This window comes from Tamandua tetradactyla, chromosome 15 (genome assembly GCF_023851605.1).
Source record: "Tamandua tetradactyla isolate mTamTet1 chromosome 15, mTamTet1.pri, whole genome shotgun sequence".
In the NCBI taxonomy this organism is placed as follows: domain Eukaryota; kingdom Metazoa; phylum Chordata; class Mammalia; order Pilosa; family Myrmecophagidae; genus Tamandua; species Tamandua tetradactyla.
The window spans coordinates 70,868,747-70,892,109 of record NC_135341.1 but is presented as its reverse complement, the minus strand read 5'-3'; the positions used below and the strand labels follow the sequence as shown (position 1 = coordinate 70,892,109).

Here is a 23,363-nt window from a genome sequence, read left to right as displayed (position 1 = left end):
TAGGCCATGTTCTTGATCACGAGGCTTACTCTTGTGAAGCTTATGTATGTAGCAGAGAAGATTAGACTATCTATAGGCATACCTAAGAGTTACTTCTGGAGGACCTCTGTTGTTCCTCAGATGTGGTCTCAGTCTCTCTAAGCCCAACTCTGCAAGTGAAATCACTGTCCACCCCTCTATGCGGCACATGACATCAAGGGGTAAAAGTCTCCCTGGCGATGTGGGAGATGACTCCAAGGGATGAATCCAGACCTAGCACCATGGGATCAACAATCCCATCCTGATCAAAAGGGGGAAAAGAAGTGCAATCAATAAAGTAGCAGTGGCAGAGAGAGTTCAAATAGAGTCTAGAGGCTACTCTGGAGGCTGCTCTTATGCAAACTTTAGTTAGACCTTGCTACTTATCATAACTTGCCAACCCCCAACCAGGACCATTCTTCCAATTCTAAAGAACACCTAGGGAAATATATAAGATTTCACAAGGGTTCCATGCTCTAGAGTAACTTTCCAGAAACCTACAACCTCCAGGAGGTCCCTGGTCCAGAAAAATCCTGAAACCCAGCCCAGTCTCCCCAGAACATCAGGTAGTTCCATCATCCTACCCCATATCAGTAACAGTCCCTTCCAATATGAGAAATTTAGAATTGCCATAGCCCAAACACCCCCAAAGAGAGGGATGGAAAGATCAAAGGTGATGGTGGAGAGAACACAGAATTTAACAAATGACTACGAATGCTGAATCATTAAATTGATATCTCCTTTTGTCTCCAGTATTTGAGAGCAGCTGTAAGTAAAAACCTAAAATTGTGAAATTGTAACCCATATCAAGCTCTGAAATATGTTCTACAATTGACTGCGGTGCTATGCTTTGAAATTTATAGCTTTTTTTGTATATATGTTATTTTTCACAAAAAAAAGAAGGAAAAAAAGCCAACTGTGATGATAAAAAAAATATTTAAGCCCTCTAGCCTCCTATATTCTGGAGTAGCTAGAAGGAAAAATATGAAAAGATCATAGGGTAGCCCATGACAAATTCTGAGATCTGTCTTGTAACTACCTGTTGAAGAGTGCTTTGAAAACTATTGCTTTTTTATTTCTTTGCTTTGTATATATGTTATACTATACAACAAACATGTTAAAAAAAGAAGACAATGATTACAATAAAATGTTAAGTATATAAAAGAACAGAAGAGTTAGGTTTCTTTATTAGAATCCTCAACTCTTTGAACAGTAACTGGCACATAGTAATTTCATAATGAATGAACTTATTTACAAACCTACAAATAAACAAACCAATGAGAAAAGAAAAATTAATTCTATGGACTAGGGAAGTGGGGTGAGGATGTGGAAGGAAAGCGAAAAAAGGCCTGAGCAGAGCTCTGCTGTCTTCCATTTGTTTCTCCAAGTAATAAATAGAAGAGAAGCAGAGAGCTTTCATAAGCCATCAATTATAGGTGAACGCTGACTTTAAAATGGCAAAGAAAAGAAAGCAAGAATCTGTTGTGATGACAAGGGCAGGACATAGCCCAAAAAGACAGCAGAAAAATCTCAACAAGAGTTTAAAAGGAAGATAGGTATTTAAAGTCATCGTATAGGTGAGATGATTAAGCAGAAGGAGAGGATGACAAGAAACACCAAGTATTTGGCAGGCAGAGGGCAGGTGGGGTATGAGTTTCAGGATATGGTGTCTGTCACCATCTAATTAAAGGTTTTCATCTAAGGTTTCTTCTAGTTCTACAACGCACAAAGTCACATAACAAGCCCTCTACTCCAGTGACTCCCTCCCTCTCCACTTGCCTCTGTAAAATTTTTCTACTTAAAACATAAAAATGAAAAGCTGTGAAAAGCTATATAAGTAGATGGATGTATATATATGCATCTTTTAAGTGCTAGACTGCTACAACTGGAAATTCAGATTTTATTTTGCAGTTTTTCACAACTGAGAAAAACTGGAGAAGTAATTCAAAGCATTTATCTTTGAAGTACCAAATGAGCTTCAAATTTAAATCTTTTTAATGTTCTGAATCTGTAAGGACTGCTTTGCACTACTGAATTGGCTATGCACACTGGGAATATTGCAGTAGGGGAAATTGCTTTACCATTTACCAGACTTTACTTATTTAACCTTCTCATAATCATTGTATGAACCCACAAGTACAAACAGTACTAAAAGAGTATGGCTTATTTAATACAAAGAGGATCTAAAAAGCAAAATTCTACCATTTCTCAGATCAGGATGGCATAACTCTACTGTCATGTCATGTACTACTACTCTCAAATGCCAACAATTATGAGCATCAAAAAGCTAATCAAGTATAACTGTATGCTCTGCAAACATACCTATATTTTCCCTCAAATACAGAAAAAAAAATTAAAAGATAAAAAAGTCCATAAATTGGAATAAATCTAAGGTAAGGATTTACATGCTCAAATAAATCATAAAATGGGAAGATATGTCTTAACACAGGAATAATACAGGAAAATATATATTTCTAATTTTATATAGATAGGTATCAAACACAATGAATTATTTTGTTTTCACCTAAACTGTTGTCAAATGAAGGACTACAGGCCACTGGACAGAAGAACTATTCCTTGTATTCCTTCAATCTGTTTCCCCCCTCTTTAATATTTAAGAAATACACCCACAAGTTGCTGACAACTCTTAGAGAGCGGCTTGTGTTGTAGTTTTCACTTTCTTGGCTGTGAATAAGTGCATATGTGAGGGTTGGTCGTGCATGCACAAGCATGTACTTTGTCTGCATTAAATAAAGCCACAACACAACACCGAGTACATCCACTCATTCGTGTATGCCTGCAGTCCACCTCGAGGAGACTGAAAATATAAATACAAGCTGCTATTTTGGTGTGATCACACGAATATGGCAGCTTGTGTTTTTTTCAATGTTTTTTTTGTTGTTGTTGTTGTTTTTTCCTTAACATTTTAACACTGGGCAGATTGTCTGCATTAACACACTAAAATCAATTCTGCTCTGAAATTGCTTATAAAATCTTCCCTCTCTGAGGTATTTTTTATTTTAATTAATAAATGGACTTGGAGGAAACTATAGAAAATATGCCAACATTTAGGATATCTTAACTTTTTAAAGTATAACAATCAATGTCAGACTTGAGAACTGGTGGTATTTCTCCCCAAAATGGAAACTGTGGGGAAGATGGTCTTTAAATGAAAAAAAAAAAAGAACAAATTAACTACCACTTTTGTCTATATTTGGAATAGAAAACTTCAAAAGCGGTTTAATTTCCAGTCAAATGGTATACTGTAACATAATAACTACAGCTGACAAAAAATTCAGATAAGACATATACTATAAAAGTTCATAGAAGTTTCTTAAGAGTATAGAAAGGAAATAAAAGTAAATACTTAACATTTTAACTTGAATAAAAAATAAAATGTAGATATATTATATACAATATAAAAATGTACTAGCAATGAATTAATTTATAGCAGGTACTGCCCAATATAGCTCTCTGTAATGACAGAAATAGTCTGTATACATGCTGTTTGTCCAGTACAGTAGCCAATAGCATTTTAAATGTAGGCTACTTAAAATGAAGAAATAAATTTTTAATTTCATTTAATTTTAATTAACTTATATTTAAATAACCACATGGTCCTGGTGGCTACAAACTGGACAACACATATCTGTAATATTAAAAAGAGAATTTTACGGATTATTAATGAATCCACAAAATCAGATGATAAGAAAGTCTGACTAAATGAGATTACACCTAAGGTAAAGTATAATCAAAAGGAGGCATTATAATAAGAAAGTTTCATCTTACAAATTATAACAATATCACTGAGTTCAAGTAGGAAAGAGGTTAATTAAGTGCAAAAAACAAGCTGCCTACAGAGGTAACTATAGTATCAAGAAACATAAGAGCTTTTTCTCCTCCGGCCCGCCGCGCGGCGCCCACGCCCCGCAGCAGCCGAGCCGCCCGACCTCCTTCTCCCCTCTCTTTCTCCGCCGGCCCGCAGCAGCCGAGCCGCCCGACCTCCTTCTCCCCTCTCTTTCTCCGCCGGCCCGCAGCAGCCGAGCCGCCCGACCTCCTTCTCCCCTCTCTTTCTCCGCCGGCCCGCAGCAGCCGAGCCGCCCGACCTCCTTCTCCCCTCTTTCTCCGCCGGCCCGCAGCAGCCGAGCCGCCCGACCTCCTTCTCCCCTCTCTTTCTCCGCCGGCCCGCAGCAGCCGAGCCGCCCGACCTCCTTCTCCCCTCTCTTTCTTCGCCGGCCCGCCGCGCGGCGCCCACGCCCCGCAGCAGCCGAGCCGCCCGACCTCCTTCTCCCCTCTCTTTCTCCGCCGGCCCGCCGCGCGGCGCCCACGCCCCGCAGCAGCCGAGCCGCCCGACCTCCTTCTCCCCTCTCTTTCTCCGCCGGCCCGCCGCGCGGCGCCCACGCCCCGCAGCAGCCGAGCCGCCCGACCTCCTTCTCCCCTCTCTTTCTCCGCCGGCCCGCCGCGCGGCGCCCAAGCCCCGCAGCAGCCGAGCCGCCCGACCTCCTTCTCCCCTCTCTTTCTCCGCCGGCCCGCCGCGCGGCGCCCAAGCCCCGCAGCAGCCGAGCCGCCCGACCTCCTTCTCCCCTCTCTTTCTCCGCCGGCCCGCCGCGCGGCGCCCAAGCCCCGCAGCAGCCGAGCCGCCCGACCTCCTTCTCCCCTCTCTTTCTCCGCCGGCCCGCCGCGCGGCGCCCAAGCCCCGCAGCAGCCGAGCCGCCCGACCTCCTTCTCCCCTCTCTTTCTCCGCCGGCCCGCCGCGCGGCACCCAAGCCCCGCAGCAGCCGAGCCGCCCGACCTCCTTCTCCCCTCTCTTTCTCCGCCTGCTCCGGCTGCTCTCCAACCACCACGGTGCCCTCTTCCCCCGCCTTCACCGTGCTCCTCCGCCACCAGCCTCGACAGCCTTGCCGCCCTCACCTTTCCTCCTCCAGAACAGCTACTGGGGGAGTGGAGTTAATACAGAGCAGCTCCCGGAGCCACGACGGAGATCAAAGGGACAGCGGACCCCATCCTGGAACGGCTGACTATCTGGGAGAACCAGCTCCGGTGAGATCACCAAGGGGCACGGGCTTTCCTGGGTGGGACGACAAGCGACCGGAGTCCCTCCCTTCCACCTTCCTGGGCCAGCTGGTAGAATTGGACAGGCGGTCCCCTTAGGCCGCGGCGGCTGGTGCCCCCACCACACGAGGCCCCCCGGAACAACTGAGATAGTTGGGTCGGAAACCCCCAGACTGCAGAGAACAGTGACCGGGGGATCCCTTCCAAACACGTGACTCCCCCGTCGGCTGGGAACAGTGTACTCTCCCGGGCTGCGACAGCTGGCGCCCTCCCGCCACGCTTGGTGCCCCGCGCCGACTGGCTAATTTGGCCGGACGCTCTCCTGTGCTGCGACGGCCGGCGACCCTCCCCACGTTTGGAACCCCGGGCCGGCTGGCATTCTTCCAAGACGCTTAGGTTGCCGAACCTCCCCTACGGCGAGAGTTTTCCAGAGTTGAGGGACCCACAGCAACTTTCGCTGGTGGAACCCACAGACAGGCGTGTGCCACGAGCGCCACCTACTGGGCAGGATAGGAAGAACAGAACCCAGAGATTGCGCAGAAAAATCTTTCAAGCTGTGGGGTCGAACACCCGGGGAAATCTGACTAAATGCCCAGACGCCAGCAGAAGATAACGGATCACGCTCAGAAAATTGAACATATGGCCCAGTCAAACGAAGAAACCAATAGTTCAAATGAGATACAGGAGCTGAAACAACTAATGCTGAATATACGAACAGAAATGGAAAACCTCTTCAAAAACGAAATCGATAAATTGAGGGAGGACATGAAGAAGACATGGGCTGAACATAAAGAAGAAATAGAAAAACTGAAAAAACAAATCACAGAACTTATGGAAGTGAAAGATAAAGTAGAAAAGATGGAAAAAACAATGGATACCTACAATGACAGATTTAAAGAAACAGAAGATAGAATTAGTGATTTGGAGGATGAAACATCTGAATTCCAAAAAGAAACAGAAACTATCCGGAAAAGAATGGAAAAATTTGAACAAGGTATCAGGGAACTCAAGGACAATGTGAACCGTACAAATATATGTGTAGTGGGTATCCCAGAAGGAGAAGAGAAGGGAAAAGGAGGAGAAAAACTAATGGAAGAAATTATCACTGAAAATTTCCCAACTCTTATGAAAGACCTAAAATTACAGATCCAAGAAGTGCAGCGCACCCCAAAGAGATTAGACACAAATAGGCGTTCCCCAAGACACTTACTAGTTAGAATGTCAGAGGTCAAAGAGAAAGAGAGGATCTTGAAGGCAGCGAGAGAAAAACAATCCGTCACATACAAGGGAAACCCAATAAGACTATGTGTAGATTTCTCAGCAGAAACCATGGAAGCTAGAAGACAGTGGGATGATATATTTAAGTTACTAAAAGAGAAAAACTGCCAGCCAAGACTCCTATATCCAGCAAAATTGTCCTTCAAAAATGAGGGAGAAATTAAAACATTCTCAGACAAAAAGTCACTGAGAGAATTTGTGACCAAGAGACCAGCTCTGCAAGAAATACTAAAGGAAGCACTAGAGTCAGATACAAAAAGACAGAAGAGAGAGACATGGAGAAAAGTGTAGAAAGAAGGAAAGTCAGATATGATATATATAATACAAAAGGCAAAATGGTAGAGGAAAATATTATCCAAACAGTAATAACTCTAAATGTCAATGGACTGAATTCCCCAATTAAAAGACATAGACTGGCAGAATGGATTAAAAAACAGGATCCTTCTATATGCTGTCTACAGGAAACACATCTTAGACCCAAAGATAAATATAGGTTGAAAGTGAAAGGTTGGGAAAAGATATTTCATGCAAACAACAACCAGAAAAGAGCAGGAGTGGCTATACTAATATCCAACAAATTAGACTTCAAATGTAAAACAGTTAAAAGAGACAAAGAAGGACACTATATACTATTAAAAGGAACAATTAAGCAAGAAGACATAGCAATCATAAATATTTACGCACCGAACCAGAATGCCCCAAAATACGTGAGGAATACACTGCAAACACTGAAGAGGGAAATAGACACATATACCATAATAGTTGGAGACTTCAATTCACCACTCTCATCAATGGACAGAACATCTACACAGAGGATCAATAAAGAAATAGAGAACCTGAATATTACTATAAATGAACTTGACTTAACAGACATTTATAGGACATTACATCCCACAACAGCAGGATACACCTTTTTTTCAAGTGCTCATGGATCATTCTCAAAGATAGACCATATGCTGGGTCACAAAGCAAGTCTTAACAAATTTAAAAATATTGAAATCATACACAACACTTTCTCGGATCATAAAGGAATGAAGTTGGAAATCAATAATAGGCGGAGGGCCAGAAAATTCATAAATACATGGAGGCTCAACAACACACTCTTAAACAACAAGTGGGTCAAAGAAGAAATTGCAAGAGAAATTAGTAAATACCTAGAGGCAAATGAAAATGAAGATACAACATATCAAAACTTATGGGACGCAGCAAAGGCAGTGCTAAGAGGGAAATTTATTGCCCTAAATGCCTTTATCAGAAAAGAAGAAAAGGCAAAAATGCAGGAATTAACTGTCCACTTGGAAGAACTGGAGAAAGAACAGCAAACTAATCCCAAAGCAAGCAAAAGGAAAGAAATAACAAAGGTTAGAGCAGAAATAAATGAAATTGAAAACATGAAAACAATAGAGAAAATCAATAAGCCCAGAAGTTGGTTCTATGAGAAAATCAACAAGATTGATGGGCCCTTAGCAAGATTGACAAAAAGAAGAAGAGAGAGGATGCAAATAAATAAGATAAGAAATGAAAGAGGAGACATAACTACTGACCTCACAGAAATAAAGGAGGTAATAACAGGATACTATGAACAACTTTACGCTAATAAATACAACAATTTAGAAGAAATGGACAGGTTCCTGGAAAGACATGAACAACCAACTTTGACTCAAGAAGAAATAGACGACCTCAACAAACCAATCACAAGTAAAGAGATTGAATTAGTTATTCAAAAGCTCCCTAAAAAGAAAAGTCCAGGACCAGACGGCTTCACATGTGAATTCTATCAAACATTCCAGAAAGAATTAGTACCTACTCTCCTCAAACTCTTCAACATAATCGAAGTGGAGGGAAAACTACCTACTTCATTCTATGAAGCCAACATCACCCTCATACCAAAACCAGGCAAAGATATTACAAAAAAAGAAAACTACAGACCAATCTCTCTAATGAATACAGATGCAAAAATCCTCAATAAAATTCTAGCAAATCGTATCCAACAACACATTAAAAGAATTATACATCATGACCAAGTAGGATTCATCCCAGGTATGCAAGGATGGTTCAACATAAGAAAATCAATTAATGTAATACACCATATCAACAAATCAAAGCAGAAAAATCACATGATCATCTCAATTGATGCAGAGAAGGCATTTGACAAGATTCAACATCCTTTCCTGCTGAAAACACTTCAAAAGATAGGAATACAAGGGAACTTCCTTAAAATGATAGAGGGAATATATGAAAAACCCACAGCTAACATCATCCTCAATGGGGAAAAATTGAAAACTTTCCCCCTAAGATCAGGAACAAGACAAGGATGTCCACTATCACCACTATTATTCAACATTGTGTTGGAAGTTCTAGCCAGAGCAATTAGGCAAGAAAAAGAAATACAAGGCATCAAAATTGGAAAGGAAGAAGTAAAACTATCACTGTTTGCAGACGATATGATATTATATGTAGAAAACCCAGAAAAATCCACAACAAAATTACTAGAGCTAATAAATGAGTACAGCAAAGTAGCAGGTTACAAGATCAACATTCAAAAATCTGTAGCTTTTCTATACACTAGTAATGAGCAAGCTGAGGCGGAAATCAAGAAACGAATCCCATTTACAATCGCAACTAAAAGAATAAAATACCTAGGAATAAATTTAACCAAAGAGACAAAAAACCTATATAAAGAAAACTACAAAAAACTGTTAAAAGAAATCACAGAAGACCTAAATAGATGGAAGGGCATACCGTGTTCATGGATTGGAAGACTAAATATAGTTAAGATGTCAATCCTACCTAAATTGATTTACAGATTCAATGCAATACCAATCAAAATCCCAACAACTTATTTTTCAGAAATAGAAAAACCAATAAGCAAATTTATCTGGAAGGGCAGGGTGCCCCGAATTGCTAAAAACATCTTGAGGAAAAAAAACGAAGCTGGAGGTCTCGCGCTGCCTGACTTTAAGGCATACTATGAAGCCACACTGGTCAAAACAGCATGGTATTGGCATAAAGATAGATATATCGACCAATGGAATCGAATAGAGTGCTCAGATATAGACCCTCTCATCTATGGACATTTGATCTTTGATAAGGCAATCAAGCCAACTCACCTGGGACAGAGCAGTCTCTTCAATAAATGGTGCCTAGAGAACTGGATATCCATATGCAAAAGAATGAAAAAAGACCCATCTCTCACACCCTATACAAAAGTTAACTCAAAATGGATCAAAGATCTAAACATTAGGTCTAAGACCATAAAACAGATAGAGGAAAATGTTGGGAGATATCTTATGGATCTTACAACTGGAGGTGGTTTTATGGACCTTAAACCTAAAGCAAGAACACTGAAGAAGGAAATAAATAAATGGGAGCTCCTCAAAATTAAACACTTTTGTGCATCAGAGAACTTCATCAAGAAAGTAGAAAGACAGCCTACACAATGGGAGACAATATTTGGAAACGACATATCAGATAAAGGTCTAGTATCCAGAATTTATAAAGAGATTGTTCATCTCAACAACAAAAAGACAGCCAACCCAATTACAAAATGGGAAAAAGACTTGAACAGACACCTCTCAGAAGAGGAAATACGGATGGCCAAGAGGCACATGAAGAGATGCTCAATGTCCCTGGCCATTAGAGAAATGCAAATCAAAACCACAATGAGATATCATCTCACACCCACCAGAATGGCCATTATCAACAAAACAGAAAATGACAAGTGCTGGAGAGGATGCGGAGAAAGAGGCACACTTATCCACTGTTGGTGGGAATGTCAAAGGGTGCAACCACTGTGGAAGGCAGTTTGGCGGTTCCTCAAAAAGCTGAATATAGAATTGCCATACGACCCAGCAATACCATTGCTAGGTATCTACTCAAAGGACTTAAGGGCAAAGACACAAACGGACATTTGCACACCAATGTTTATAGCAGCGTTGTTTGCAATTGCAAAGAGATGGAAACAGCCAAAATCTCCATCAACAGAAGAGTGGCTAAACAAACTGTGGTATATACATACGATGGAATATTATGCAGCTTTAAGACAAGATAAACTTATGAACCATGTAATAACATGGATGGACCTAGAGAATATTATGCTGAGTGAATCCAGCCAAAAACTAAAGGACAAATACTGTATGGTCCCACTGATGTGAACAGACATTCGAGAATAAACTTGAAATATGTCATTGGTAACAGAGTTCAGCAGGAGTTAGAAACAGGGTAAGACAATGGGTAATTGAAGCTGAAGGGATACAGACTGTGCAACAGGACTAGATACAAAAACTCAAAAATGGACAGCACAATAATACCTAATTGTAAAGTAATCATGTTAAAATACTGAATGAAGCTGCATCTGAGCTATAGGGTTTTTTTTTGTTTTTGTTTGCTTGTTGGTTTGTTTGTTGTTGTTGTTTTTTACTATTACTACTACTTTTATTTCTTTTCTTTATATTAACATTTTATATCTTTTTCTGTTGTGTTGCTAGTTCCTCTAAACTGATGCAAATGTACTAAGAAACAATGATCATGCATCTATGTGATGATGTTAAGGATTACTGAGTGCATATGTAGAATGGTATGATTTCTAAATGTTGTGTTAATTTCTTTTTTTTTTTTTCCGTTAATAAAAAATAAAAATAAAAAAAAAAAAAAAAAAAAAAAGAAACATAAGAGATCAAAAATTGGAAAAAATGACTAACGCATCCAACTGGTAACAGATAAATTTTTAAGTATAGTCAAAGTTATAATGATAAAAGTTAAAATTTTTAAATTATTTAATTCATACATTTGAAGAAAAGATTATACATATTTTTAGAAAAGATCTTGATAGACCAAGTAACAGAATTCTTTGACCATAATATGGAAATGGTACTTTATTCCAAACTCATTAGTTCACATCATTTTAAACAATGCTGAATTTCATTCAATATTGGAGTCTTTGAAGCAAAAAAAGATTGGTTCAGACTGGACAATTTAAGTTTTGAATTAGAAATGCTATAAATTGGAAGTTCCTCAATTTACCTTCTGATTATCAATTTTTTCAATAATAAAAATGGGAATAGTAGCAACCTCATTTGAATGAGACAGGGAACAACTAACTGAAATGAATGCAAAACCCTCTGAGGCAAAAAAGGGTTAGTGGAATACAATAATATCAAACTCAGTTGAAAGGGAAGATAATATTTAATATAGTAACATATCAAAATCTAATAAATTCAATAACGATAGGAACACAGGTTACAGGATCAAATTATTTTGTTTAAACACAACTAGAAGGTTGAAAAGTATGCTGATGTCCCTGAAGACTGAAAAGATTCTGGAGATCATCATCGCTAAAACTGAAAAACACTGATTGTCAGTGATAAGATTCACAATCAGTGATCATTTATTGAACATTAATTTTGCTCTGTGCCCTGAGACAAAACAAGACTCCATCCATGCTCTCCAGGAGCTTAACATCCGGTCTGGGAAGTGAGACCTGTGCTAACACTACAGCTGTATATATGCTGCTTCTATTTTGGGATCAGTTATTCTGCATTATAACTAGGTTTTATTTATTTTGTCTGTTTGTTTTTCTTGCTATTTTTCTTATTAGACTTTGAGCGTCTATAGAATCTCAAAGTTCTGGTTCTACAAAGGCCACGTGAGGGCTGAGGAGTCATTAGATTTCCCTAGTCACTGGTGGAGAACTCTCTTGCTCCTTCCATTAAATTACTGAGGAAGTCTTATCAAACAGCTAAATTCAACCTATTTGGTTTGGCTATCCAAGTTTTATTAGCTCCTTCTCTTTGCTGCTTTTTATAAGCAACTTGGCTGACTCTCAATGGTCTCTAAGTAGATGATTCTGGGTCACTGCCCACAGCTCCTCTATTTCCATTTAATAACTGTAAAGAGATTGATTATAATCCTGCTTATTAGACAGCTCAAGTTAAGGCAGCTAACTTTTCTAAGATAACTGCCTAGCATGTTAAAAGAGATATCTTCACTGCTTATTTAGTGATATATATACTATGTATTTTGTTTTTATAAGGCCTGTTTACTGCCACTGATAACCTACTTAAATGATTGTCAAGAAAATTCATTCATTTTATTCAATAAATATTTAAGTACCGCTTGTGTGTCAATACAACAGTGTTTTGCTTTCTGAATCTACACAGTAGAAAGATCAGCCACTACCACCCAGCACCTCTGAGGACCTTCCTATAAAAATGGGTTACTTCTGAGTTAATTAGATAATTCAAGCTAAAATGAGAATAACCCTGACTCTCGCACATCCCAGACCTCACTGTCGTTGCTAGTTGTCTTCGTTTTATTGCACCCTGAACCAATGATTCCTCTGAACTATTTTCAGTTTATAATAGAAAATTTCATGTGTTAAATATGTAGAATAAACTTTGCAGAAGTCCATGCCACTTGATTATTCAGTATTTGGGACCTGTAAAGAGATGAACATCAGAGAACCAAAGGCCTTGGCATTATATCAGATCTAGCAAGAGCTGGATGAAAAGTGGGAAAGAAAGGCAAAACTGCAGAAAGAATTGTAGAAAGCCACTAGATACCCAGGACTCTGCATATACTTGTCTCATTCCTAGATCACAATGATTAAATTAAATTTACTAATATTTATATGATGGTTTACAGTTCAAAGTATAAACACATATAATTTAGGCCCTACAATAATCCTGTGAAAAGACTACTATTATCTCCATTTTACAGAAGAGGAATATAAGGAGGAAAGATATTGAAAATAATTTGTCCAGATCACAGCAGACACTAGCAAAAACTCATCCTAGGATCTTTTGACACAAAATCCATGTACTTCTCATGATATAACCCAGAAGATGAGTTTTAATGTACAAAAATTATGGAAACTGACAATGAGTTAAATAAGATACTACATTTTCACATGGTAAATAATGAAAAGATTGAGAGAAAAGGTGTTTACAAATCCATACGGCTTCAAGAGCAAGAGAATAATATTTATACATATAAAAAGTAATTTGGAGGTCCTATATTTGGAAAAATCTGAGAAATCTCCAACAAAGCTACTTGAGCTTCAAAAACAAATTCAGCAACGTGGTGGGATAGATTAACATGCAAAAATTAGTAGTATTTCTATACACTAGTAATGACCTAACCAAGGAGGCAATTTAAGAAAAAAATTCCATTCACAATAGCACTAAAAGAATCAAGTATCTAGGAATAAATTTAACCAAGGACATAAAGGACCAGCACACAGAAAACTATAAACCATTGCTAAAAAAATATCAAAGACCCCTAAACAGATGGAAAGACACTCCATGTTCATGGACAGGAAGTCTTAATGTTGTTAGGATGTCAATTCTACCCCAATCAGTCTACAGATGCAATATAATACCAATTAAAATTCCAACAACCTACTTTGCAGATATGGAAAAGTTAGTTATTCAATTTATTTGGAAGAGAAAGGGGACTCAAATAGCCAAAAACATTCTAAAAAGAAGAACAAAGTAGGAGGACTTATACTTCCTGACTTTAAAGCTTATTTTAAAGCCCCAGTGGTCAAAACAGTATGGTACTGGCACAATGGAATTGAATTGAGAGTTCAGAAACAGACTCTCAGATTTAGGGCCAATTTATTTATTTATCTATTTATTTTATAGCATGGGCAGGCTCTGGGAATCGAACCCAGGTCTCCAGCATGGCAGGCAAGAATTCTGCCACTAAGCCACCATTGTACTACCCTCACATTTATTTTTGATAAGGCCCCCAAATTCACTGAACTAGGACAGAATAGTTTCTTCAATGAATGGGACTGGGAGAACTGGATATCCATATCCAAAGGAATGAAAGAGAATCCCTACTCATACCCTGTACAAAAACTAACTAGGTGGATCAAAGACTTAATATAAGAGCCAGTACCATAAAACTCCTAGAACAAAATGTAAGGAAACATCTTCAAGTCCTAGTGAGAGGAGGTAGCTTCTTATACCTTACACCCAAAGTATAAGCAATGAGAGAAAAAATACATTGATGAATAAGAACTCCTCAAGATTGAACACTTTTGTGCTTCCTAGGACTTAGTCAAAAAGAGTAGAAAGGCAGCCAATTCAATGGGAGAGAATACGTGGTAACCATATATGTGATAAGGGCTTGATATCCAGTATATACAAACAAATCCCATAGTGCAACAATAAAAGGACAAACAAACCAGTTATAAAATGGGCAAAAGATATGACGAGACATTTCTCCAAAGAGAAAATACAGATGGCTAAAAAGCATAAGAAAAGATGGTCATCTTCATTAGCTATTAGGAAAATACAAATTAAAATCACAATGAGATATCATCTCACACCTATAAAAATGGCCACTATTAAACAAACGGGAAATTACAAGTGTTCGAGATGATGTGGAGAAATAGGAACACTTATTCACTGCTGGTTGGGAATGTATAATGGTACAGCCACTACAGAAGAAAGTTTGGTGGTTCTTCAGAAAACTAAATATTGAGTTGTCCCTATGACCCAGCAATTCTACTATTGATATATACCTAGAAGATCTGAAAGCAAGGACACGAACAGACATTCATATACTGATGCTCACAGTGGCATTATTTACAATTGCCAAAAGATGGAAACAATCCAAGTATCCACCAACTGACAAGTGGATTAAAAAAAGGGATATATACATATATGAAAGGAGGAATGAGGTCCTGAAACATGCGGCAACATGGATGAACCCTGAGGACATAACGCTGATATAATAAGTTAGACATAAAAACACAGATATTATATAATTTCACTAATATGAACTAACTAGAATATGTAAACTCAGGGTCTTAAAATATAGAATATAAGGTACCCAGAGATAGACAGAACTAGAGAAGGGTGATCAGTTACCTAATATGTATAGAATATTTAACGAGGTTGAACTTAAAATGTTTGGAATGGATAGAGGGGAGTGTAGCTTGTTATTGGGATTACAAGTAATAATTCTGTATTGTAGGGGAATATGGTTGAAAGGGGTTGTTCAGAGTCATGTATGTCAGACTAAAACTACAAATACAAATAAGTTCTCGTATGAACTACTACAAATGTACAAAATGAGAATACAATATGAACTTTATCAGAAAATAAAACCATGTAACTTCAAATAATTGTTGGAAATTGATAAAACTTATTAAAGTTATTTTAAGATGACTAATATTAGAAATATAATTTATTTTCAAAAGGGAGATATGGAAATCTGTACTTTAAGATTAGAAAATAAACTTATCATCAGTTAGGTCAAATTACAACCAGAATACTTTATTCAATTAAGGCCCCACTATGGAATTTGTATTTTGTAAAAATTACACAGGGCAGGCAAAGATCTTGCCTGCCAGGCCAGAGACCCGGGTTTCATTCCTGGTGCCTGCCCATGCCAAAAAAAAAAAAAAAAAAAAAAAAAATTACACAGAGATAACACCAATTTAAATTACTAAATGTCACTTATAAATAGTTTTACATACGTTCTTTTGACATCTTGCTCAATCATTGATCGAAGTTCTTTATCTTGGAAGAATTTGTTCCAAAGACTCTAAAATAAGGAGAAAAACCTATTTAAAATAATTCCATGTCTTTGCTTGACTTTTACATCAATTTAATGATTTAAATTAAATGTATCCTCCTCTATCATTTCATGTTGCAGACAGCAATTAAGGGATTGGGATAATTTTTACTGAAATCTAGTTGAATCTCAGAAACATATCTTAGTATTATAACATCAGTTTCTTCATTCTGGTACTATAGTATATCTCTTTAAATTTTCTGTCTATTATTTGAATAAATTGCATGATACTTTTCATAGTAGAGCAGTGCCTATAGGCCAGCTGGTTCCAGATTAAACCTGACCTAAATTTCCAATGCACTAAGAAAGATATGTAAGGTTTTTCACAAGGTTTGGTCTTTTAATCTAACAGATTTGTATGCACACTTAAACATGTGAATTTATTCAAAGTTTTAAAAGTTACTTAATATTCTATGCTCATATACCACAGCCTATATTATACTAATTGTATGTATCAGGAAAAATAAATATTAACATTATGCATTACATGGTGACAAATTCTACTCTCAGGGAAATGGGAGTTAGAGCGACAACACTGGGAAAGTTATGCAATATGTTTAAAAGTAATAAACATTCCTAATCTTCACTAGGAGGTAAGCCTGATCTTTTTTAAACTTCTCCACAGACTCACTACAAATAGTTACTTCTTTCCTCCTAGGGGTAAGTCTTACCAGGTGAACCTTTTTCTTATTTTTATCATTAAGGGAGGCTATCCTTAGGTACTCATACCACACCAATTTTGGTAAGACAGTTCTATCTTCACCTCCTATTTTATCCTTAGATCTTATAGACCTCTGGGACTTCCCTACTATAGTGCTATTTCAAAGAAACAGATCATAAACTTCCTACAACACAGTATGTAGAGAGCAAAGAATAATTTCCATCAGATTTTAGGTGGTAAAGTATGTTGAGAAAAGAAAAGAGGTGGCATGAAATACAGAGCTTTCATGGTTATTGATAACAGTCTCATGAGCATACTCTTGGCAAAAGAGTCTGAAGTAAAATGAATAAAGCCAAACTTTACCCCTTCATCCTGTGAAAGGGGATTATTGATCATCAAATCTTGGTGGCCAACAACCTTCCTTGGGTTTGTGATATGCTGATAAAGAAAAAAACAAAAATAAACACACAAAATCAGAGGCTACCAGGCTTTGAAGCATACAGAAGAAAACAACTACATTAATTAAAATACAACTTACTATTTCTTTAATGTTGCTATACCATGCTCTTAATTCTTTAATTCTATTTATCCACTGACTTTTATCTTGGGGAAGAACACAAAGAAAAAGCTGTCAAAAAAAAATAGAAACTTTTGTGAAAATCATAGGAAGTAAAACAGGAATCAATGCCAAACAGAATCACAAAAAAATTGAAGAGATGCTCATATAAATGGTATTTCATATTCATACTATCATTCTGATTCCCAGTCATTTACACTTGGGGACAGTTAAGAAATATATAATTGGAAAATTTGAGAAGTAAACAATCAACAGCCAGAAAACAACATTCTAAAGTTATCCTAAAAAATAGAACCAATCTTCCTTTCAAATTTATATTAAAAATGAACAAGAAAAATACATTGATGTCAAGTATAACTTCTATTTTACATTCTAATTTTAATGGGAATGGCAGGGGGCATTAACAAGCATAAGGTTCATAACTAATTTCTAAGTTTAAGATTTTATCTTAAAACAAGCAAGTAAAGAAGAAAGAACAAGCCGAGGACAAAGCCTGAGAAGTGAACATGCTCCTTTTACGGCAGGAAATATAATTTACAACTTATAATCAGTCTATGAAAATAATAAGCATTCTTAAAAAGGCAAATTTGATTTAATTTAGGTTAATACAACATTAGATTAAATCTGGATTTGGGTTATTTTTAGCGAACGAAGGATAATGAAAGGTAAACAACAGAGAATGGGAGTGGGGCTCAAATATTTGTATACAAATATTCTAGCAGCAGGTATCCTTCCTTTACTGCCTGAATCTAGCAGAAGAAAAATGTATTTTAATTTTAAATCTAAATGATTAAATCTAAAACTATCTAATACAGTATATGTTTCTTACCGTTTTTACTTGCACTTGCACGCACATAAAAACTTACTTTATGCAGATTACACTAAAAACTTTCAATAGAAGTCATTTTAGAAATGAGTCTAACATAAAACTCATTTTTGGAGAACAAAAAGGGACAATATTTCAAAGCAATTAAAAAGATAACACAGATTATTATTACTAGTATTGGTAACCCAAAACCCTTTTCCTCAGAAGAAAACTGAACCAATTTTCTTCCACTTCTCCCTCCTGCTGCCCTTCATTTTGTTTTCCTAGTAAAGGAAATGTGAAAAAGCTTTTCCATCTGCTACTTATGAAGAAAATAGGGAAGATGAATAAACAGCGGCACTTGATATAATAGGAACCTGAAAGTTAATCCCCATGCTCCCTTCCCTGCCCACTTTCAAGGTTTTCTGCAAAAGCCTCTGGGGAATGTAGAGGTGTTTGCTCTGAATTCTGTGGCATCAAATGAGATGCAAACACAGTTATTTCAAATTACTCCTTTACCATCACAAGTTATTCAAGATTAAAGTGATTCAACTTTATTATTTATTAGTAAATGTCCTATGAATGATAAAACTGAAAGATAAAATGGATGGCAAAAAAATTGAGAATGAAGTCTCTTGGAAAATTCAGTGATCCCTTGCATGGATAATCATTCAGGGCATCAGGTAATGTGTTGATAAATTGCAGTCACAAACTGTAAATAAATATTTTTTACTTACCTTCCAGCAAATGCTACGGAACCTGCTGCTTCTCAGCTGCCCATTAATCCCCTTCAGCCTTATTGTTGCCAAGTAATTGTTGTTTACAAATAGTTCGTCCCATTCTTTCCTATACTCAAGAAACCAAAACATGGGGATCCTTTTGTTAAAATTCTTCAGTTTTGAGAGGTGTGTTTCAAGAAATTAATTTTAAATAAGTCTAAGGAATATAACTTTTAAAATGTATATATTTAGTTGTATACTGCTTCTGACTGCATGGCTGTCTTTTTGGACAGAGTTCTTCTGTAGGTTTAATGAAAACATAGATTGCTATAATTATGCCAGCAACTGAAATTCATATTGTCTATGGAGGCTATTCCATTTCCTCTAAAATGGTGGCGCAGTTCAATGAATATACAAGAAATAAATGAATATTAATATAAGCATATAACTGTTTTAGCTATTGACAAAGATATACCTTCTTCAAATATAAAACAAGAAATATATACCTTTGATTACACTGGGTTTTCACATAAAATATCTTTTATTGTATCTTTTATCTCTTTAATATCAGGCTGGCTAGTTAAGCATAATAGATGCCCTATGTCCTTTATCTTTTGGTGTTATTTACTATTAAAATCTCTGCCACTTCTTTCTACATGATCAGTGCAAAAATTTTAACAGGTGCAGGCAAACTTGTAAAAGAAAAACATCAGAAAATTAAAAAGCCTCACTGTATAAACTGTTAAAGGCAAGCTTGAGTACCTTGCAGTACCTATGGCTGACTAGATAAATAACTGAAATATGCCTCCCAGGCACACAGACACCAGGGGCCTAACACCTGTGCCTCATTAATATACAAGTAAATCTGCTCTACTGGGAAACAATTGGAAATTAATTGTCCCAAACCATTTACTGAGTTTGAATAAAGGAATTAGACCTATATTTCCTGCATCTCTCACCAAACTAAACATCAAGAATCATTTGTCGACAGTTGAGGTTACTGAATTCAGCTTTATGAAATTTCTCACAAATTCCAACATTCTACAATAAATGAATTTATAAGTTAACATTTATTATCAAACTGAAACCCTGGCAATCTCTTAAGAGAGGAAAAAGTCTCTACAACCTTCAACCATTCTTCTATAAATACGCAATTGTCATTGGCCAGATTTTACTCATTCTGAAAAAGAACACATTTGCAGACTATGTCATCTTACAGCTATGAATGTAACCCACCATATCTAAATTTCAAAAGCCCAACCATGAATTGAGTTTTCGCCATAGAGCTCCAGAACAGTGATGAAAGCAATGGCACACTCCTTTCCTTAACACCAGTAGGAGAACTTCCAGTCTCAACTCTGCAGCACTGATCCCCCTAATCATGCCAAGCCTTCTGTCAGTACATGCTTTTCACTAATCACGCCACAAATGGGATACAAATTCCATCCTCATAATGGAAGAAATACATTTCCATCACCACTCCATGGAAATTTACTTTTCTTCTCACCCTATTCTAAGAGAAAACAATATTGTGTTTATTATAATTTGCATTTTTATTAGTGAAGCTGAAAATTGTCCATGATTTGTGGTTGTTTTTACTTTTCCTTTTTAAAAAATTCCTGTCTTGTCCTTTGCCTATCTTAAGTATAGGATAGTGATTAAAAACATAGTATCAGAGCCACACTCCTGGGTTCAAATCCTAGCTCTACTACTTACTAGGCAAGTTACCTCCCTGTGCTTCAGTTTCTTTATCTGTAAAATGGAATAATGATGGCAGCTCCTCAAGAGATTATTGTGAGGACTGAGTTACATATGAAATGCCCTTTAAAGCATACCATACATTTTTAAAATTAATATTATTTTTAGTAATAATAACACTATTTTTAATTTAGTGTGCTTTTTATTGATCCAAGAAAGGAGTTTCTCATACCTTGAACACATCACACCTATGTCTTCCATATTAATTTTAACCTGATTTAAAAAATTTTTTAATGCACTGAAGGCTTTTAATTTGTGTAACATTCTTCCTTTGTTGCTCTTTCCAGTGTTTTCATGCTTAAGTTAGCCACTCTAAGACCAAAGAAATATTGACTGAAATCTTATTTTTTATAACCACTTTAATCCATTTGCATTACCTATAATATTTTAAACACACTGTCCACTTCTAATCTCACAAATACTGTTCATATTCAAGTGTTTTTATCCAGCTTTTACTAATATTCAAGTTGAGATCTGTAATAAGTACATAAATATATTAGAGGAGCTCATCTGAGAAGCCATAAAGTAGGTTTAAATAGCCTGTGGTCTGTGTACAAAAAGCATAGAATTGGAAATGTATTCTGAACCCCAAAAGAATCATAACTTGTGAGACATCATGCAATTTCATGGGTGTGAAAACGAAGCTGAATTCCAGATAAGAGAGGGAAGTATGAAGCAATGACTCCCCCAGCCTCTTTTAAAATCAGCAACTATTCACAGGCACCAAGACATTGTGAAAGTCTAGGCACAGCTGGTGGCTAAATTCATTGCCATCTTGTCAACTTAACCAGCCTTTTAAGGTCAAGTTACATACTACTTATGTAATGAAGGATAATTATGTTAGCTTAAATAAGACTCTGTGCCTTGATTATGGTGTTGGTACAGAGAAAAGGAAACTGAAGCATGTGAACTGAAAACATTATCTTTGAAATTCAAAACTATTTAAATTTATTCACAGACACCTAAAATTCCAAGTAAGGTACATCTCAAACTGATAAAGAGCTTTAACAACAGAGGAGTACAAAGCCACAGGATACTCTATTGTCTTTCTCTTCTATGGAATAGTGTTTCATCAATTAATAGTGATACAGAGTAAACTTAAACATTTATTAAATGCTTACTATGTTTTTAGAACCAATAGAAACATATAAAAAAATGCATGAAGCAAGTTAAGGAAGTGGACAGATGGACAGGTAAACCTACAGCAATATGATTAATGCAAAGTACTCTAGTAGCATAGAGGAGGGAAAGATTGTTTTTTACAGGAAAATTAAAACTTAGGATAGAAAATAATAGCAGCCCCATAGATACTGAATTCGGACTCCCAAGAACCAAGCTGTTAGGGGTTAAACAGACCCGAGAAGGCAAAATGTTGAAGTTTAGCCCTTCTAGGGGCACTGGACCAAAATGAAAGATTTTTATGATCACAAATATGAATGGGTTGACCTATTCCTGAACTTGGGGTAAGATACATGAAAAGAATAGGAGACACTGAGAAGACATTGGTAGAATTTTTCACTTTTTTTTTTTCCTTTTCATTTTTTTTTTTCTTTTTTTCATGGGCAGGCACCGGGAATTGAACCTGGGTCTCCGGCATGGCAGGCAAGAACTCTGCCACTGAGCCACTGTGGCCTGCCCAGAATTTTTCACTTTAATTTAGAAAAATAAAGGAAAGGTAGTTGGTAAACTTTGTTTTATATAAAAGTATACATTAAACATGCCTGTAATAATTCATAAAGATTTTTAAATGATGTGATTCAAATGGTAAAAATCCTTTCAAAACATAATATTTTAGGTAAATTAGTTCTAAAACATTCCTATTTATGGATGAAGAAATTGAGGCTCAGGAATACTGAATTACTTGCCAAGAGAATAAAGGAGTTAGAATTAGGAAAATTATCTTCCTGGAATAACACGGAAGACAAGTAACCTTAAAGGATCTACACTCAAATACCAAAGGTCTAAAACTGTCTCTGATGTCAAGGCACAGAAGGCATAGAAATGTGCGTTTATTATGTCGCCTTTAGATTTTAGTTTTTGAGGATCAAGTCCAAAAACAGAGATGAGTTTTCATAAGCTGAATGAAGAAGGTAAGTCAACAAGCGCTACTGCGAGTGGTTAGGAACAATATGGAACATTTAGGTACTTAAAAGCTGTAAATGGAAAAGACAGATTTAGAGACTTGGCCTTAAAGATTCCTGTAGCAGTTGGGTTTGGGTGTCAACTTGACCGGATGGTGCCCAGTTGTTCTGTTGTTGTGGACTTAAATCATTAGCATATGAAATTCATCTATAGCTGATTACATCTGTGGTCAGCTAAATGCAGTGTCTTCCACAATGAGTGACATTTAATTTAATTAGCCAGAGACTTAAGAGAGAGAGGTCAGAAGGGAGCTCAGTAAAGCCCAGCAGGGCTCAGCAGCAGCCTAGCACACCTCAGCTCAGCACTCAGAGTCAGCTCAGCCCCAGAAGTTTGGAGATGCAGAAAGGAATCACCCCAGGGAAAGCCATTTGAACCCAGACGTCAGGAGGGAAGGTCAGCAGATGTTATGTGCCTTCCCATGAGAGAGAGGAACTCAGAAGAAAGCTATGTGCCTTTCCTCTGAAGAACTGTAAATCTGTAACTAAATAAATACCCTTTATAAAAGTCCCTTTCTGGTGTATTACATTCCAGCAACATTAGCAAACTAAAACAATTTCCTAAGTAAAGCATCAGTGGTATCTACTGGCTACTACTCTGCCTTGCAGGCACTAGTTCCTGAAAACATAAAGAGCATATAAGCAGTGGGGGGCAGAGATCTTTTCTTATGCCTATGGTAATGGATTAGTAGGGTCTGCCTTGGAAGCAGTGTATTGAGAAGGATTCTGAATCCACCTCTGTTCACCAGAAAAGAACATCACGACTGAT

General features: G+C 37.2%; 1 protein-coding gene across 1 annotated transcript in view; it reads right to left on the bottom strand.

Moving 5' to 3' along the window:
* The window catches only part of TBC1D5 (TBC1 domain family member 5), a 741,161-nt gene that overhangs the window by 308,206 nt on the left and 409,592 nt on the right, over positions 1 to 23,363 (bottom strand). Inside the window, exons 6-9 of the mRNA XM_077130039.1 lie at positions 18,717 to 18,825; positions 17,136 to 17,225; positions 16,961 to 17,035; positions 15,839 to 15,906 (exon numbers count right to left, since the gene is read on the bottom strand). Of these exons, the coding sequence (XP_076986154.1) occupies positions 15,839 to 15,906; positions 16,961 to 17,035; positions 17,136 to 17,225; positions 18,717 to 18,825 (342 nt within the window). The remainder of the gene's footprint in view (positions 1 to 15,838; positions 15,907 to 16,960; positions 17,036 to 17,135; positions 17,226 to 18,716; positions 18,826 to 23,363) is intronic.